Here is a 20,304-nt window from a genome sequence, read left to right as displayed (position 1 = left end):
TTTTCCTTTTCTTCATTCCTCCTGCATTCTTCATGCTCTTCTCCCTCTGTTGGTTGTGTGTTTCTGTTGAACGTTGGGGGATTTCTTATAACCCGTGTAACGTGACGCTCAAAGGTACTACTGCATTATTCTTTCCCGATCCCAATCATATCTTAACTCAAACACCACCGACACCATCAACACACTATATCTACCTCCGTTACTAACAATGCTACGTCCTTTATGGAGCTCAGGAGTAGTTAAATTTCGTCGTTCGTTCTATGTGTGTGTGGGTATGTGTGTTGTTTTCCGTGTCCAACGCATTGACTAACGTTTTCGTCGTTGCATGTTGTTTAAAATAATTTCTCAATCGTCATTCATTTGAACGAAAAGTTTCGTTTGTTTTGCATGTAATTTGAAGCACCTGTTTATACACTTACACTCCCGTGTATCTTTTTGCTATTTGCAACAGGTTAAAGTTATTATTTATTTGACTACACTCTTTGTTAGCTATTCTAAGATATGCCGTCTTACATTAGATGGATGACTTATGGTTTTTAGTGTAATTTTAGTGTTGTTAACGTATTTGTACGTTAACTAATCTTGTATACAAGTTTTTGGCCATAAAGAAGTGCAAAACATCAACAAACATTGAAACTAGTATGATATTTATTAGACAGTAAAGCGCGCATGAACATTAGCATCTCTCTTCGTTTACTGTAGATCACTCAAAACCTCAAACAAATCGGTAGTTAGAGTGTCCGTTGAAATGGTCACCTCGTACTCGTAATCTTTGTCCTCGGCCCAACACGTCCGTTAGTCGTAGCTGTAGTTAAGTTTGTGGCATCGTTGCAGAAACCGGGTTTGATTGAGTTTCTCGTAGGATAACCCAATACTGAATCTATTGTGCTGCGATTAATCCTACCAGTTGATTCCAGCTTATTCCATCCAACGTTCCTTAACGGGTCGGCGGGAACTATTGCAATTTTTTACTCGCTTCAGCTGATTTTGTACTACGTCAATCTTCGAACATCGCCACGACAATACTATCTGCAAATAGCACGAAATTAGGCAAATCCTGTGCGTTTTCCCTTACTTATCGCTATGAAGCAATTCTCTTTCAAATATAATGCGATGGTGGAGCCTAGTCAATTTTGTCTCATTACGTATCAATCACCTGCGCATCCTGCAAAACTGCTCTTCCATTTTAATAGTGCACTATTGTTATATGCTGTCAATATTCCGTGTTTTTTTTTCTTCGCAAACGCCTTATTCTCAACCTTACCTCCCTGCTCACCGACTCCTTTTCAGAACTGTGGACGGCAAAGATAAAGGTAAGAAAAAGAAGGGTCTTTTCTAGAGTTTCGCTCACCGTTAGAGTGTGGTGTAAGGACGGTGCGGAAGAAAGTGTGCGCTCACTGTTACTGCTACTACTACTACTTCTACTACAACCCCACTTGGCGATGATCATGAGGATGGTGAGAACGACGGGATGTGTGCTGGGATGTCGGAAGCAATAATCAACCATGCATCAGCAACATTGAATGGAAATGAGCTCCACGCAGAGCAGCCCCAACACTGTGATCAAAATGCAATAGTATCCCCGAACTGGCGCACACTTCTTTGTTACCGCCATTACTATTTACTGCTACAGCTCAAACGGCGACTATACCCAAAATCAATTATTCCGAGGCGACTACCAATCGAGCATAGCATTGGTAAGGTTTTGAACAGCCAGTAAAACGAACTATCGTAGCATCACTATCCCGACTACACGATCCTCTACTCTTTTGCATCCTAGCAAACAAAACACAACAGCATCTCTCACATACCCGATCATCATGCCCGATCATCAAACAATATATTTCGTAAGAGTTTAGTTAAAACGATGCGATGGATATGTAGAAAACGGTCCCCATGCGTGCTGGGGGATAGTATTCTAGTGCGATCGCACGCACATACATCGTTGTGTGATCGTTTCGGAGACATCGACAAGAGACAACCAGCTCTGATACGTGTTATGAGCTTGCATAAATGTTGCAAACAGGCCTAGATAAGTTTATTGTACCGTGTAAAAGCGATCGTGTTGGCGAGCAGCTGTATGTGTTGTGTGTGATGGGGAAAATTATACTCTGGTGTAAAGCACACTGAAAATTAGGATAAACGTCAACTTTAAGGGAAACTGTGCGCACATCATATTATTTTGCAAACTACTATATAAACGAGATTGAATTGTTTGCTGTCTGCATGTACGGGTTTTCTATTCTTTATCAAAAATATGAATTGCTTCCTCTCGGACTAAACCGCGTGTGGCAGTGGCGCTAGTTACTATCAAGCAAATCATCAAAATACTAGTACTATCAGGCAAAAATCACAAAACAATTACACGTATAATTCAAGACAGATAGTTGGGATATAAAAAGCAAATAAAATCGGTCCCACCGTGCGCGCCACATTTATGTATCGCAACCTCTTGCGTCGTTCTTGTGACGAGGTCAAGCAGATCGTTTCATCTCGAGGCCGATTATTTAACGACGAGCGCATCAGAGTTTAGCACACCAACATCCTCTCTTTTTTCCCGCAGAGACGCAGATATGCCATATATATAGACATTTAGAGTATGTATATTTATTAAATAATTTTTAAGAAAACATGGCTTATTTTTTATACGAACATAAGAGGGTATTTGTACACCTGTTTTTCTTTTAATATTTACACACAGATAATACACCATCTATAAAAAGGGAAGTGAGCAACAGAGAGAAAGCCGCGAAAGGGGGGGCTTGTAGGGGAGGGGAGTGGAGGGGGGAGTAGAGAGTTAGATTAAGGGTAAGAAGGTACAATCTCAAAACGCGAAAAAAAGGCACGATATTACAGAGCAGCTAATATAATAGTTATGAAAACGATATTGGACAAGGTCGAAAATATGAAAACCAATCAATCAATAGTAATAGCGAGAGTTCAAGAAGATCTTAAAGCAAGAACATATAAAACGAAAGAAAATAGTGTAACATGGTAACAGAGCAATGCAAAAATGTGTTGAAACATGAAAAAAAATTATATATATAAATAGGGCCGATCGTTTAACTTGTAGCAAGAGCAGCTGGAAGCAAATTGAGCATAACAGCAAAAGAGGACAACCGAACAGAAGTTTACCGTTTCGTAAAAGATTTCCTGTTTTATAGAAACTCGATTTCTTTTGAATATTCGCTAAGTACAACACCATATTTTATATAAGGCAACAAACACACACGACAAACCATCGCAGTGGTTTACAGCAGCGATTTTAAGCTAACGAAATGCACACGTCCCATTTTTTGCTTGGCACACGACACACACATACACATTTGATCATTTTTGGAACATTTACGATAGAAGGCAATTTATGCAACACGACAAAACAATTTTACCTTTCGATTAGATAGAAAATCTAAGTAGTGTTTTTTGCTGATACGAAAATTGGAATCTACCGTTACTCGTGCATGAGGCCGTTTAGAAAGAGGCACCGCTTAACTAGTCGAATTGGTTTGGTATTAGACTGTTCAACAAAGACAACGAAGCGTAGAGAAAACAATGCGAGAACAATGCGATAAGTCCTCGCAAATACGAGCTTTCGTGGTTGGTTGTTAGTCGTTAACGTATTGGCAGATTTTCCTTGGGAAATTCGTATAATACGGTCCAAGGAGCATACATGGGACATGCTTTACCACTTCCAAGATAAAGGATCCGCGATCGGATCGCGATCCAAGATCGAACAAATCTTCCGGCCACTGCCCCCCACCCAAACTTTTTGACTGTCAAATGATACTTTCTTGTCGCGGGAAAGTATAGTTTCTCATTTCGACCGTGCGTTTTGGGCAGGAGTGTGGCAGGGTTTGGGTAGAAGCAACGAACATGTTGATAGAAGATAGACTATTACAATTACACACATGCTCAACACACTCACTCACATATATTGCATTCATATGTGCTTCAACTGCATCTGGAAATTTGCATGAAAGTTGTTGGACACACAGAAGCTGCTTTTGCTGGATTTTTTTCAAATCGACAGACAAAAAAGAAAAAGTGCTAGCACCATCACTCTATTTCATTCTAAATCTATAGATAAGAAAGGCAATTCAGCAAGTTCTTAAATAATGCTATAAAATCATCAGATAAAGCAGCGTACAAACATGTTGAAGCCGACTAATGTCTAGCGATGTAATCGATCGACGATGCTGTAGAGATGAAGATGCAAGGCTTTTTTGTGTTCTGCTGGTCTTAGACGACCACGTGGAACCGAAGGAACCGATCGGTGAGACTGAGGCAGTGCAAGTCGTGCGTGAATTCACAAATCATCATAAGAATTAGATGAAACAGTTGCAAGTAACAGAATCTTTAGAAAGGGTAGTAATTACCATCTTTTCGGATAATCATTTTCCATAAACATTTTACTTATGAATAATCGCATAAAAAGACATGTGCATGTGCCCGCTTGCTCACTCTCTCTCTCTCCTTATTCCCCTTTTCTTCTTAGCACACGTTCTCAGTTCTTAAAAATGCTTATTCACTTAGTCAAGAGCGGTCTTAATAAAGAATTATAAACTTACCAAATAAGGAACAAATTTAGTTGTAATTACGATCGATTGTGGATTGGTCGTGTCTCTATATCCCTGACGAAGAAACATGCTAAAACGTTCTAACCGTAAACCTATAGAACAGCGCAGAACAGAATTCGAAGAGTTCTATTCCGTATTCTTAGTGTGTTGTGCTGTCTTATTTTCTCCGTGGGTGGTAAAGGAGAATGATAAGAGAAGGAGTTTGGTAATAAAACACAATTAAACAGAACGGGAATATATTATGCTTAAGAAACTGTTGCTCCAGATTTTATTATGCGCACACATTCGAAATTATAGTTCGCTCTCTCCGCGGGGAATTCCGATTGTCTACATGTGTTCTACATGTTCCGATTTAGACTCCGAGCCAGGAAGCTCGCTGAGTTTCATTTCACATTCCATCAACCAACAGTTATACGAGAATATGACAGGCTTAGCTTCCGTTGCACCGGTAATTGAACTTGTTTTCAAATGTTTGCATGATGGCAATAGACCTTCGAAATTGTTTCTTATCGTACATCCGAACCTCTGCTTTAAAATGTAACTTTCCTTTAGCTACAGGAGTAGCGCAAAGATTCATACACAACATTCCTCCGTAGACAAGCGTTGCATCGAAGCTAAGCGTTGGTTTCTGTAAATCCCCACTGTTCGATAAAATATGTTCATCACACTGTCCTACATACTCTCTCACACACACACACGCACGCCTCCGCACCACCGTAAAACTTCGCGAACATTGAGGTGTGAGCCCGTTTATCACTCACAGTCCTCTGAAACAGTCCTGTTAGTGAAGATCCAACAACAGAGTTCTGGAAATGGCAGCCTACATAGTGATACCGGTGATTGTTTTAACGATGATGGCTATTTGGTTTATGGTGGTAAGCGAAGGATAGATGTAGTGTACAGGGGATTTGTTCAGATGTTGTTGGAAACATACTTTCACTGTTCGATTACTTCGAATCTACTCCCATCGATACGTTAACGGTGTCATTATCCATTGAGTCACGGTTATTTTTGACTATGCTTCTGTAGCAGCAACGTTAGTATCTTATCGGTTGGCTTAGCCTACAACTGGATAACAAACAAAAGAACGTATTTTTATCGTGGACACCAAATGCTAGCAGAAATTGTGAAATACTTGTTGTGACTCGTTGGTACGATAACAATGTTTTATTTCCTATTTCCAGTACATGTACGACAAACGATTAAAAACCACTACGAGTTCTTCATCGCCACCGGGTAAGTTGTTGTAAACCTCTGTTCTCGAACGGTGGATCTAGCAAATGATAGCATATTCTACATGTGTTTTGATTTCCAATTACCTGTATTCAGCCACGGCATCACCCAACGTACGACAGGAAGGCATAGTGTATACCATTTCCAACACTCCCAACGGTGGAACTGGCAACGGTACTGTTCGCCCAAGTTCGGATTTGAACAGTGCCACCCACATTCGAATCGAACCGGATGGACGGGATGGCGTTGCTCCGCCACAGTATGGTTACACAAGCCAGAGTTTAATTGTCGTTACGACTATTCCTAGGGGTCCGTTTGCTTGTGCTAAAGAAAGTATTAAATTCCCTTTTAATACTATATACTTGTACTACAGATTTACCACCTTCCTACGATCAGGCGATAAGGACAACAGATGAAATGCACAGCAGAGGAACGCCATCGTGACCAGAACTATTCAAACCAATCTCCGTCCGTTATTTACGATATTTCATTTACGATATAATTCGCTTCGTAGTTTTATATAGTCGCCGTGTAGAAAATAAATTATTTCTTCTTTTTTATATTTTGCTTATTGCTGTATCAACAATACTTAATTATAATGGTGTATAAAAAACAATTTCTTGAATTTTCAGTACAGTATCAGTTGTAACGTAGGACCGCAGCGTTCGTCATTATCGTCCGGCAGATTTGGTGCCAGAAGAACGTGTGAAATTCTTTACTTGGATTTTCCGTTCAATAGTTGCTGCAATGTAGGACCGTAGCGTCCGTAAGGATCGTCCGGTAGAAAGAAGCAGTCTTTTACCCACGTGTAACCGATGACGCGTGTTTCAATAATCCTTCGCCAAGCTGAAGGAGGATAGTAAGCGATACAAATTGTTGTAATGACGCAATTGTTTTTTGTTGAAAGTAAATACCTGGAGAGATTTCGAGAAGGTCGCGAAAATTGTCATTTGAAATAATAACTCCGTCAAACTGTTCCGCAACTGACAATATTAGGCTGCAATTGGTAAAACTGGTTGGTAAGATACTGTTTATTTATTACTAATAAAGCTGCAATAATTACCGATCGTCGTACGTTGAAGAACACTGACCAGGCAGATTCTTGCTCGGAGCTAGAGTTACATCGCCTGCTCGGTGCATTTTGTCCAGTAATACGTAATCCGTACTTTGATGCTTTTTTAACCTTCAAAGAAGGAGATTTAAACAGTACAGTACACTTACGTAACCGTGTATACTACATATGCGTTTTCTAGCCACTGACCTGAACTGAGGCACTACGGCGATAACCTCGTGACCGAGCCTTTTAAAGTAATTTATACATAATTGTAACCCCTTAACTGAAAACGTTTTATTATTCAGATGACTGCAAGAGAGGAGAGAAAGGAAAAGAATTAAATTAAACTACATTGATACGTTCACTGTGAACGGTAGCAGGGAATAATATTCTTACCCAAATGCTACATTATTTCCATCGATGATCACCATCCTCTTAGTTCCTTCCGTTTTTTCGGCGTGGTTCTGGGGTGCTGCTTTGTTAGACACGGCCATATCATTATCAGCGTTTTCCCATCTTGTTTTTTTGGTCGGTTTTTGAATAGCAGTAGCTTTGCTCGCTGGACGTTGCAACACACTATACCCAAGCGGAATACAATCCATTGCTGGAAATGCAGGGGTCTTGCTTGTAGATGAACTGCTAGGCTCCGTGTCAGAGTGGTCGCTTAGCTCGATCACTTCTGTTGGCACGTTCGTTACAGTCGCAACTGATTGTTTAGATTGTGTATCGATTTGTCCGTCGGTGATAATATTCAAGCAGCTGCTGGATACATTGTCCGAAGCTGATGGCTGATCGGTTTCCACGTCCATTTGCACGTTGGCGTTCATCGTTTGATCTATGGTGTTGTCCAACACTATTACGCTGTCGTCGCGATTGTCGACGGAACAACGCATATTGTTGGATACCGATTCTTCAACCTCACCGCAAACAAAGTACAGAGGAACTTCGGCATCCCGTATGCCGGGATTTCGATCTAGATAAAATAAGGGCCTTGAGTTTTCACCATTATCGGTAGTTTTAGCTTCATCATCATCCGAATCTTCAATCAAGATCGTTTCTCCCGTTGACTTCCAGTTGATGCTTGGTTCTAAGGAAAGTTAAAAGATTTGCGTACTGTAACTACCCTGTTACACATTTAGCGTTGCCATTCAAATTTATCTTACGCTTCGTTTGGCCTGTAATACTAGTACTGGCGAGACATTGATTGTTGTTGACATTGGTACTGTTACTTTTCATCGATGAACGAAGTTGCCGAGTAAAGCGTCCCTGCCGGTGTTTGTTCGGAACAGCATTGGAGGACTGTTGTTGATTTTCCTGCGATTCAATCATTGTTTGTGTTCGCATCTGTCCGAGACTTCCGCTTATCTAAATTATAAAGTAAAATGTTTATCAACATACGTACATATGCATACTGTTATTTACCTTCTTGTTCTTTTTCTCCGCCAATTTTTGCGATCTAGTTGTAACTCCTTTTGGTTTAAACGTGTGTGTTTTTATCTTGGTAACAATACGCTTTTGTTGGGCTGTGTTTGATTTTCTCTTTGTCGCTTTGTTGTTGCGCGTCATGCTGCCGCTCCTGGGATATGTGGTTAAAGAGCAGGGAGTTTTCCAGTTCTTTACTTGCTTTGAATTAGAAAGTACCATGATTGACATGCTGTTTGTGATGTATTAAAATAGATACAAATAACTACATCCTGAAATGCTGATCTTCCACTGCGCATGTCTTGCAGCTCGAGTCAAATTAAATGACATTATTCACGACGACCAGCAGCAATTCCAGGCGTCACTTTAGTATTACAGAAAAGATATTCTCCATCTGCAGGGATCAACCGAAATCTCACAACATATAACAGCTTTGCGGACTCAAAAAAGGTTGGTAGAAGTGTGGAATATGGAAAACATATGGGAAAACATCAGCACGGCGCTAGAACTATCGCAGGAGACATCGGACAGGTGGTTAACCAAACTTCGCACGCAGTACGCGCAGAGCCATCGTCACTATCACACGGAGTCCGAGTTGGTCCGTCGAAAGGTGCCACATTTAACAGGTGCCAGCATATGCCTTCAGCTGGCTGCACTATTTCAATATTATCACTTCGAGGCGGACAAGGATTGTGTTGCACGAAATTGTGAGGCAGTGAACGAATTCTTTACCGATGCACAGCTTGAAAATGTAAGTGCAACAAAATATGGGGAATTGATTGATGAATCTGGCCAATCTTCATGCATGCGTATTGTTGTAGAAAACTTTAGAAGCAAACGTGAAACGATTGTTGGGCGACTTGCAGATGGAAACAGGCAATCTGTCGGAAAGAGATGTTCAATACTTCCAAGATCTGGATTTGCTAGTGCTGGGGTAAGAGGTTTAGTGTATAATACAACCTAAAATGTGTGATAATCGTGTATTCCATATTTACTCCGACACACCAGCACGTCGTCGGAAGATTACAAGCAGTACATTGAGCAGCTTCGCAATGAATGTCCTGCTGCGGATGTTAACACCTACGATAAAATGCGCCTAAAGGTAGTAGGCCCCCGAATGCCTCAACGCAGCAGCATTAAACTTTCGTTCTCGTTTTGTTTTAGCTATTGCAAACGATGGGCCGCATACCGAGCATCTACATGACGAAGGAATTTAGCGATCGTTTCGAAAGTATCGCACGCGCTAATATTGAGCAGGAAATCAAGGATTTGCAATGCAAGTGAAATATTCTGGTAATACTAACCTTATCCTACGTAAGTATTAACGTACTCGACGTTGCGTGTTCGTGCGTGTCCAATGTCACAACAATTCCACGCTGATTCAAACTCATTGAATTATCGATTGAACGTTTGTTGCGATTAAGACAAGTGATTAATACAGTTATTGATATAGTAGTATTAATGTTGCGAGTGCAATATAGCACAATTGTAGCTGAAGGGAACCTTGTATTAATGTGTGATAGCTGAAAATTCACTGTTCTGCAAACAATAAAGAAACGAAGTAAACAAATGCTGCACGCGCGAAATTGTCATGCTGACATTTCTCCTCCACTGACAGCTGAGCGTGCTGTCAAGCTGTTAGCGTTCCCCAGTTAACAAGCCAGGCTGTAGAATTACGGTATCGCGGAAATTGGAATCATAAAAGAACGATTTAAGTAAGGTTTAAGAATTCTTTTACCATAAGCATAATACAAATGGCAAATAAGGCAAAATATATTTTAAATAGCCGACAGTAAAAAGCCAACGAATCGTAGCAAGTAATAAAATCCCTACCACAAAAAACGCACTGCATGATCTTATCAATGGCTGTTTATTGGCCCTTAATAAGGCTATCGCTTGGGTATTACACTGCTACGGAACGATGTGTGGACGTTTTTTCAATTAAATTTGATTGTTTGCGCGAGGAGGACGCATCGTTTGAAAGTAAGATTCCGCTGTGAAAAAAATTCAAATATGAAAACACAATCTCTGTGTTGATATTCGGACAGTCGTTCACGGTGTGAATAAACCCGAATACCAAAATAAACCCACACCTACACGTGGTTGGCACAACCTGGCACACCCGAACAAGAAGCCGAAGTCATCCGTTTCTCTGTGGCCGTTGATTGAATTCGTATTTCGAGCATTACATAAAACCATTTTTTCGTATCGTTTCATTTCCTACCAGCGCGCAGCTTCCGTCTGTTGGTCCATTCCTTCGCAGCTGATCATATACAGCGAGTGTGTCCTCTGTGTACAGTATAGTAGATACCAGCAACATCATGTCTGATAAGGTTCGTGTTTGCATCGTCGGTTCCGGAAACTGGTAAGTGTGGCTTGCTTGACGATACCGGAACATGGTATATTACCAAATGGCCTTGGGAAAATTGTTCGAAGTTTAGTGTGATTGACAGTGGCGTGATATCCTTGTACCGAACATGTGTGTGTGTGTGGTTCAAACGCAATATCCTGGACAAACAACATTGCTTCGTACGTGAGACGGTCCGCTTCAATGTCAAGGCGACCATTGTGTGCTATTAGTGTGAATTTTCCTCATGAAAAATGAAGAAAACCCACTATTATTCGACACTCGACATTGGCGGTCAGGGTTACGTAAAAGAAGCGAGATAAAGCGGAATGACTATCGAACAACTAAAAAAAGGAAAAATGCTATAAATGTGCACATTTGTGTGGAAGAATTTACCATCTTATCACCCGAACCGTAGTTAAGTTAAAAACGGAGGGTGAAACAAGATTAATGTGTCCCCAAGCTGACCTACTGCCAAAGACTACAGCTTATGAAGGTTGTGTTCTTATGGCCTGAATATTTTCGGTAAACATTTCCCATTTACCTCAATCAAAACGAACCTACCGTATGGGGAATCTTTATCTGGGATGTATTTGATTGCACATATTCAACAGCGAAAACAGACTAAAACAATAGCTTAACTTCTTCTGCGTTTGCATTGTCTTCTAGGGGATCGGCCATCGCCAAGATTGTGGGCGTCAATGCCAAGCGGTTGTCCACGTTCGAAGACCGCGTGACGATGTACGTGTACGAGGAGATGATCGATGGAAAGAAGCTAACGGAGATCATCAACACGACGCACGAAAACGTTAAGTACCTGCCTGGACACAAGCTGCCCGAGAACATTGTAAGTTTTGTGAATTGATTCGATCGACTCAAACCATCAAAACATTTGCTTGGCCTGTTGCGCGGGCAGACAAAACTCTACGTGGATGAAGTATTTTTAGGCCGCGTACGCCCGTTTGTCCTTTGTCACGGTGCCAAAGTTTCGATGTTCGTAATTATCAACCTGCGCGCCCTTCAACCCCATCACCAAGGGCTATTTAAACTTCATGTGTGTGTGATTCGTTATCGACAGCGCGTGGATAACGATGGAGAATAATTAATTACCACATGATAGCTAAAGCCATATCGGTTGTTTACCTGTTGGTTTTATGATTACTGGGCTTTTTTATGATGCGGCGCGTTTATCTTATCGGAATGAGTTCATCTTGAAGCCTTCCAGCGATTATTAATAGCATTTTGATGGTGAGACCACGTCAAACCGGCTATAATAAGTGTTAACAATGTCCGATCGAACGGTAGGACATTAACAAAAAATATGTCGCATGAAAATGTCAATTTCGGGCGCAATTGACGAATTCTGCATTATGAGCCTGTTCAAGCATAAAGCACGAACAATCGACCGATTCCATTGACTACATTTTTTCTCACATAGCGCTTGACTGTTCACCGTGTGTGCGTGTCGGATACGTGCATGATACTCGTGGAAGTTCTATTCTCTCGATTGCAGTTGTGTAGCGCAATGAAGTGTAGGGCCGATTGCACGTGACTGCACGTGGCATAATGCGGATGCTTGCACATTGTGAGATAGATGGCCTCAAGTATGGCATTATAGCGTTTGCTACTTCGTCTATCGTATATGCACTAGAGTCAAGTAGACAAGCGCTTGAAGGTCATCAACTAGAGCGCAGTAATATCCGACTTGGTTTTTCCATTTTTGTAAAAGATTTTGTTTCCGAATGTTTCATTGTACAGCGTTTGATACGTTTTTAGAGTGTTAATCTTTAAACGTACTCAAACAGCGCAGTTCCATCTATCATAGCTAATCTATCCGACGTACAGTCTCTTCTAAATCTGTTTTACATAACCGAAGACAGTTTTTCCGAAATGTTGAAACACAGAATCGGTCAGGCAACGAAAGGTTATCACTTCGCCTAAGGCCTCTCCGTTGCCGGTTAATTCATCATTTATGTATTTGTTTCCGTACGTAGTGAAAAGTCATTCCGTCGGAATTGAACCCTCTCGCAAAGTTGCAAAGAAACCTGTTTCGACTTTATCGCGCTTATCATTAACCTTCGGCGGACTCCCGTAGACAGTTGTCGCCGTACGTTTCAACCCGGTTTTCGGCAACCGAATGCATAGAAGTGATTATGCAAGGAAAAATGCTGTTTCAATAGCTTTTGTTCAAGGCGTCGGCCAAGAGCACGAAAGGAAGAACAGTATGCGCACCGAAGGAAAGGCGAGATAATGATAATTGATCAAACAAATGTATGCAAATAGCTCACCGGCGTTATCAAACATTTGTAGACGGAGGGTTTCACTGCTACGCTTCCTATCTTTTCTTTGTTCGAAGAAGTAGTCTCTTTTTTTGGGCATCTTCCGCTCACTGGTTGGTAGCGATCACTGAACCCCATCGATCATACAGCGGTCACGAATGAGGATATTGAATTTCGAACGCTAACAGTGTGTGCGTAGAGGCGAACACGTTGCATCTGATGCAACTGTATATTCAATCCCGTGAACAGGGAATTTATTTTTAAACCAATCGACATTTGGTAAAACGCTGCTGTTAGAGTCAAGACGGTCTTGGATACTAACCCTTTTCCTTCCTTATTGAGACGTTTTTTTTTGGTAATATTTGTCACAACGAAAATTTTAATGTATATCGGTGGGGAATTTAACTGTTCACAATGTTCAAAAGTATTTTAAGAGCTAGAAAATATAAATCGGCTAAAATAATTCATTAAAATGTATGCAATGTATTATTAATAACAATGTTATAATATCGTTAGGTTGCTGTTCCGGATGTTGTGGAGGCAGCAAAAGATGCCGACATTCTCATCTTTGTCGTGCCGCACCAGTTCATCCGTGGGCTAGGTACGCAGCTGCTGGGTAAAATCAAGCCGACTGCTGTCGGTCTGTCACTGATCAAGGGCTTCGACGTAGCCGAAGGTGGTGGTATGGAGCTGATCTCGCATCTGATCACGAAGCACCTGAAGATACCATGCTCGGTACTGATGGGCGCTAATCTGGCCGGCGAGGTAGCGGAAGAGAAGTTCTGTGAGACAACCATTGGGTGCCGGGATATGAAGATTGCCCAGACACTACGCGACCTTTTTCAAACGCCTAACTTCCGGGTGGTCGTGGTGGACGATGTCGATGCGGTGGAAATTTGCGGTGCGCTCAAGAACATCGTGGCTTGCGGCGCTGGGTTCGTCGACGGTATGGGCCTGGGTGATAACACGAAGGCTGCCGTCATTCGGTTAGGTCTGATGGAGATGATTAAGTTCGTCGATGTGTTCTACCCGGGCAGCAAGCTTTCGACGTTCTTCGAGAGCTGTGGTGTCGCTGATCTCATCACTACCTGCTATGGTAATTATGGTGCCACTGTACTCGTACTAGTGGTTTGCAAAATAATAACTGTGTGTTTTCTGTGAAATAGGTGGCCGCAATCGCAAAGTTTCGGAAGCCTTTGTAAAAACAGGCAAAACGATCAAGCAGCTGGAGGACGAGATGCTCAACGGACAGAAGTTACAGGGTCCGATCACTGCCGAAGAGGTGAACTTCATGCTGAAGAGTAAAGGAATGGAGGATAAGTGAGTGTCTATGGCGGAAGGTCTTTTTGCCAAATAATCGATTTGATTCATTGTTCCTTTACTGTAGATTCCCACTGTTTACGGCCATCCATAAAATCTGTACCGGTCAGGTGAAACCGGCAGGATTCCTGGACTGTCTGCGCAACCATCCAGAACACATGTAAGTCGAACTTCTACTTCTCCTTCTCCTCTCTCGCATAAACAAAACTGGCCCAACACGCCACCCAATTCGACCAAAACCACCGAGTGTTGTTGAGCGTTTTGTGTCAGCAAAGCTAAAAGCAAAACACAAAAACCGAGAACTGTGTTTCAGTACAACATAGGCAATACGAGACAAAGTAGTGTTAGACACGATCGCGTCGGGTCGGTTGTTGTTTGTCTGTTGAGATGAGCTTTGTTGGGCTATGTAGTAGAAACAGAAGGATAAAATTGTTAACGTCTTTAAGATGGTAGCGCCTTAGAATTGAACGTTTAGGGATATTTTCCAACACTCGGCAACATTGCACCCGGCGTAGATCCGTGTGCGTTACATGTGAAGATCACTCCAAACCAAAACAATTTAAAAATAACGATATCAAATCCACACAGGTAGTCAGTCAGGATAGCAAACTGTACTAAAACACCTCCTTTCGGTTTAGTAGGTTTTGATTCGTATGCACAGACACATATTTGCTTCTTCGTTAGCTCCAGTTCTGCTCTTTGCGATATGGTTTAAAGTTGACGGTTTTAAATTTGTTATATTCCTTTTCAATCCTATCATTTTGCGTGATTTTTTCTCTCCGTTGTTTTTTCGTGTTTCTCGTTTTGTGGTAAATTCTGCACATTTATTATTCGAAAAAATATTCATCTGTACATTTACTTAACATTGCTTTGTGTACAGCCTAGCTATGTATAGCAGTTTGTGCGTATGTTTATAACACAACGGTGGTAGGCGCACCGTATCCTGTTACCGCGTTGTGTATACAGTTGTGGTAATTAGCATCGTAAAAGTGGCATCGCGTTAGCGTTATAAGGGCTCACTACCGCTTGAATGTGTGCGGGTATAGGTAAAAGATGGCGCATTTAGAGTATGAATGTTCGTTTAATGTTTGTATTTAGTATAATTTTGCTGGAAACCGAGAAACCCCCATTGTGTATAGGCATGAATAATAGAAGATCGATGTACATTCGTTGTTAATATATGATTTTGAAGATGTGTTTGTATGGAGTTATATGTATTTTATTTTATTGTTAGCTCTGTATTTTAGTTTAAATACGCGCAAGTTATTAATAATGTTTTGTTTTTCTGTGGTTATTGTTTTTCTCCGATATATTATTAAATTTCTCATCATTTTTAGAAGCAGAACATATTTCATGTGTCCTAATATCTTCATATGTTAACATTTGCGATGCAAATGTTGGTAGAATAAGTGCCTTTTTGCTTCGGAGCTTTGTTAAAATGGTAAAACATAGACAAAGTACAAATAGAGACACGTTTCATCGCATCAATATGACATGATGTGATAAATATTTGCTTTTCTATATTACTTAATGCTGCATATCGCTTAATGCTCGTTTGTACTTTCGTTTCAGTTTAAGTGTGAAAAATCTGTTCATTTTCTAAACTAGAAGAAACATTCGGTCGCTTGTTGTGCAATTTTATGTTTGTTTCAGAACTTTACAGGCAAAATCATAAGTACTATATAGGCATGTGCATGGAATGGCTCCGCTAGAGAATATAAAGATGAAATGCATGAACAAAGGAACTTACAAAGAAGAATCGGAACATCATTAGGCTTGAGAGAAACAGAAGAGAAAACAAAACTGTTTGCATAACACATTTAGTCATTCCGCCAAAATAGTTTGATGCACTTATTCCATTACTGCATGTTTGTTTGGTATAGTTTCTTACAACATTCCTATTTCCATATCGAATCTCCGAAAGGACTCAGTTGATCATTGCGTGCGAGTGTTGACCATGAGTTTTACGTTTTTGTTTTTCTTTCTCTTTTCTCTCCGTACCTCCGTTTTAGGACACCATGGGCAAAGCTCTAGAGAAATGCACTTGTTGCTCACACAATGCTATTTCTCTGTCATAAGAATAACAATCACACCCACACACACACACACCCAATAGCAATCGATCGCAATTTTCGAGTGTAGCTACACATAATCCCATTCTGTGCTATTGTGCATGATCGTCAATGAGCAATACGGTCTCGTATAGCAAAAGATATACTAATTTCCTTGCTTCCAAAAAAACACGACTCAGGTGGTTGTGAAGTTTGCAATTTGACTTATAAGCAATTGAAGTCGATGATACCAAAACTCAAGCTTAGCTTACACATTCCGTTTAGATTGAATTCTTTTTGATTTTGTTGTAACATAAGTTGTAAATATTTTTTATTTTTTTTTGGGTTTTTTCTAATTTTTAATTAATGGACATTGGATCGGGAATAAGAGTTGGACAATTTGGCGGGGTTTGTTTATAATTTATCATAATTTTAGATAACTACAGAGGTGTGCGAGATGTTAAACAATCCAATATCCATCCATCGTCATCGAAATTGGTTTTAGTATAATGGGAAAATCAATCCTGCAATATATGTGATACGAAAACTGATATGAAAGTAAATAAACATCAACAGTTATTGGGATTCGATTGGTATTCAATTGTTGAGAAACACAAAAACAGATAAAGGATCAAATTGGCTCAAGCAAAACAGAACCCTTCTAATCATCCTAAATATTGTATGATTGTAGATTTCTTCCCTGTTCCCTCCTGATTTACGTCCTCCAAATGGGTGATGTTCTTCCTATGTGTTTAATTAAAATTTCGACTGGGAAATAAATTACCTTTGTTAACGTTTCGTTCGGTTTGTATTCATTCTCATCTGTTTATCATACTGCACCGATTAAAATTGTTTCTCGTAGTCAACCGTTGTGTTACTCCTTCGTGTATGCCTTCCCATTGGCGAAACTTGCACTTAACTTTCTATGTTAAGCTACCAGTCTGCTAGATAAGTAACGTGAACTAATTTTGTTTTTCCTTTGGACTTGTGTTCTGCTTGTTGGCTATGTGATTCAAGGTAAGTAACTGCATCCTTTGTACATCTCTGTCGACAAAAAATCTAAATTGCAATAAGAGGTCACCTTCACCAGAGATTTTATAGTCCAGCTATTGATTCTTCTATACAATTAATGCGTTCTCTTGTATTTATTTTCATTTTAATTTTAGGCAAACATTTTCTTAATTCGAGCGTGTCTAGTGGATGTGTTACATGCGGTGGAAGACAGCTAATCCCGATGCGAATTATGGTAGGAGTAAGCAGCGATATTCCTATCAAACGGAACGTGCGCTGATATAGTTATGAAATCATTCGGAATTGCGAGATGTAGTAAAATTATAAGAAAAAAATGTTCCAACGATGGAATTTAAATATCATCGCCTCGATATATCTCCACAGTCCCGCCCGGTAGTTCCCGTTTCATGTGGAAAAGGTACCGAACGTAGGCCAACCGAATTTTAGAACTTTCTATTTGATAAATGTGGTTATAGAATAAAGAAGTACTGTACATAGAACGTAATAAAATTCGAAAAATTCATCGACATCGCAAATGCGTGTGGTGTGTGTTTTTGGGATATTATCTTGTTAAATATGGGCTATGTAACGATTATTTCTAGTAGACTGCATGTCTTGCCAATGAGAAATTTAAAATGCTGTCAGGTGGACGATGTTTAGAAACACTGGTTTCAAAGTTGGAGATACCACTGACGGACCGATTCCATCTCTTTCCATATTCACTCTCGCTCGATTATCACTCGTCAACTATGAACCAACAGCACACACTTACAGGACACAATAATCTAAGCGCTCAACTTACTAGGACAACTGTTTGAGCTATTCGATTTCCAAAAAATGTATTTTATAGCTTATGCAATAATTTCTTTTACGAAAATGTTACAAACATAGTTCATAATACAACCACATTGGGAATTACGCAGAAAGTAGCGTTAAAAGAGAAGTATTTTGATTTTTGCTCACTTTCAAAACTCACCATTTCTCATGGTCTCACATGGTGAGCAATTTTTTCTCATTTCTCATGGATGGATTTTTTCGCTCCGATCAGCTCACCCAGAGTGAGGCAGTCGAGTCAGTTGTCAAAGTGAACTGTGCCAGTCAGGAGTTGTGATGGAATTGTTTCGTTTTCCGGTGCAGGTGCAATAAGCAATAGGAGAAGCAATTGTAGGTGTGAAGGAATGAAGAGAAATGAAAACGGCAACGGATCCGTAGAATGTGTGTTTATTAGAGTCACAGGTTTAGCAACTGGAGCTAATTCCCTTCCAAGCACGGGAGGATAAGCTGGCGCTCCAGAAGGGGTCTTTCATATCGTAAAAAAGCAGGCAAAATCGGTAAAAAGGCATATTTTTATCCTATGTTGCGGACATTCACGTACGATTAGTGAAAAAAGCCCTTCTGTGCTGTAAAACTCCAAATTATTGGTTGTGTTGCTGGAATGATTGTTGTTGGTGGTGGTGGTGTATTGTGCTATTACCAGTGAATAAAGAGAGAGGTTATATTGCGTCCACTCTGCGTATGCGTAACACCCACTCCACCCATCCATTCTTGGTGTAAAAAAAACAAAAGAGTCTTCTAAATGGGGAGCCCCACAAGAGAAGAAGTTCGCACAACACGAACCGAAAAAAGCAAGATGGCGTGCTGCATTGGAGGCCTTTCGCCTACCCCTCAGCGCTTTGGATAATAAATCCCTTGCCAAAGGGTCGTACGGAATTGGGAGGTGGTTAGGCGAAATATCCCCACAGAGCGCGGTGAGATTTTCATCGCGCGCGCTCTCTTCCAGATGGTTTTGCACGACACACATACACACTTTCTTTCATGCTCAGTGCGGTGTGTTGGTTTGCCTTGTTTAACCCTCACGAGGCCACTGTTGATCCAATGCCCTGCACAAACGGTACGCGGGTGCTTGCCTTTCCATACGAATAGCTGCGTTGTGCACAACGTGCGCACATGCAAGGGTGTATGCGCACGTGTGTACGTGTCGGAGCGTGGGTGTGTGTGCGCGAGTGTGCGATTATTTCTTTGTATGTGTATTCGTCCCTATAACAGTAGCAGAGAGGAAAAACGCATCCTTGAAAAGGGGTTTATTATTGAATCGTTTCCTTTAAGTGTGGTATAGCAAAAAGGAGAAGGATCCTTTGAATGAGTGTGTGTGTGTGTGTGTTTCTTGTATCTCGGAATGTGTGTTTCCCAACTAAGCAAGTGTCCTGATGGAATTTGTGAATAGAAACCCTTCCATAGGGTTCGTCTTTGCATTTGTTTCCCATTATCTAATCTTTTACTAATTTCTTAGGAAATAGTAAAGTAAAAGAATCTTTAACATCCAAGTATAAAGCTTCAGTACATAGCCCGTTTGAAGGAAGTAAAATCGTACGTCTAAATGATGATTCATACAAGTGTGGACCGTTTATTAAGTCAACTTCGTTTGCGTCACTGTTTCGAGCTTCCGCTCCGCACTCGGCCAGTTGTATGTGTCGTCCTTGAGCGGTCTTGTAAAATGCTTTACAAAGAAAATTCATTGAAAACCGGGGTAGTCATTATTGTACACCAATTCAACTTTGCGTTTTAATTGTGCCTTCGCGGACTACTAGCTCAAGATGTGCCTTTCATAAATGAGTATAATAGAAAAATAGCAAGTTGTTGAGAGAGTGAGATTTACTAATAACTGTTCAGGTAAAAGCGTCAATACAATTGAAGGTGAAAACGGGGTAGAATGAACCTGGCTGTAAGGAAACGGAGCATAGCGCCAACTGGTGTTTTATTTATTGTTTTGTGCAAAATGGAAATACAAAGAAAATGTATGTAAAACAACGATTCCATATCACGACAGCAACAGCAGCGTTTGTGTGTGTTTGTATGATAACGTGTGTGAAGTAATAGAAGTGTATAAAAAAAGCTTTTGTATGCATTCTTGATTGATGGTTGATCACGTTGTGAAGCTGTGTCATGTTGTGCTGATCTAGTCGTCTTACTATCTCTATTTGTGATTTAGCAAGGTGTTTTAGTGTTTCAT

The 20,304-nt window shown here is 40.6% G+C and overlaps 4 protein-coding genes across 4 annotated transcripts; 3 read left to right on the top strand and 1 right to left on the bottom strand.

The window, feature by feature from the left end:
* Positions 1–5,389: 5,389 nt before the first annotated feature.
* Positions 5,390–6,254, top strand: LOC128713276 (uncharacterized). Its single transcript, XM_053808134.1, has 4 exons — positions 5,390–5,452; positions 5,762–5,813; positions 5,907–6,119; positions 6,184–6,254. Exons 1-4 carry the CDS (start codon positions 5,390–5,392, stop codon positions 6,252–6,254), a joined length of 399 nt encoding a protein of 132 aa, XP_053664109.1.
* A 271-nt stretch (positions 6,255–6,525) lies between these two features.
* LOC128715443 (NEDD4-binding protein 1) lies at positions 6,526–8,558 on the bottom strand. Its single transcript, XM_053810340.1, has 7 exons — positions 8,287–8,558; positions 8,040–8,229; positions 7,261–7,951; positions 7,072–7,173; positions 6,874–6,993; positions 6,725–6,807; positions 6,526–6,656 (listed from the first exon to the last, which is right to left on the bottom strand). Exons 1-7 carry the CDS (start codon positions 8,515–8,517, stop codon positions 6,526–6,528), a joined length of 1,548 nt encoding a protein of 515 aa, XP_053666315.1. The 5' UTR covers positions 8,518–8,558.
* Positions 8,559–8,755: 197 nt separating this feature from the next.
* Positions 8,756–9,570, top strand: LOC128713275 (uncharacterized). Its single transcript, XM_053808133.1, has 4 exons — positions 8,756–9,037; positions 9,108–9,220; positions 9,295–9,388; positions 9,451–9,570. The coding sequence occupies exons 1-4, from the start codon at positions 8,756–8,758 to the stop codon at positions 9,568–9,570; spliced, it is 609 nt and encodes a 202-aa protein (XP_053664108.1).
* Positions 9,571–10,607: 1,037 nt separating this feature from the next.
* On the top strand, positions 10,608–16,266 carry LOC128713390 (glycerol-3-phosphate dehydrogenase [NAD(+)], cytoplasmic). Its single transcript, XM_053808248.1, has 6 exons — positions 10,608–10,651; positions 11,303–11,480; positions 13,429–14,008; positions 14,079–14,232; positions 14,300–14,392; positions 16,245–16,266. The coding sequence occupies exons 1-6, from the start codon at positions 10,608–10,610 to the stop codon at positions 16,264–16,266; spliced, it is 1,071 nt and encodes a 356-aa protein (XP_053664223.1).
* The last annotated feature ends 4,038 nt before the right edge of the window (positions 16,267–20,304 follow it).

The sequence above is a fragment of the Anopheles marshallii genome, chromosome 3 (assembly GCF_943734725.1).
Source record: "Anopheles marshallii chromosome 3, idAnoMarsDA_429_01, whole genome shotgun sequence".
Taxonomy (NCBI): Eukaryota; Metazoa; Arthropoda; class Insecta; order Diptera; family Culicidae; genus Anopheles; species Anopheles marshallii.
This window is presented reverse-complemented; position numbering and strand designations above follow the sequence as displayed.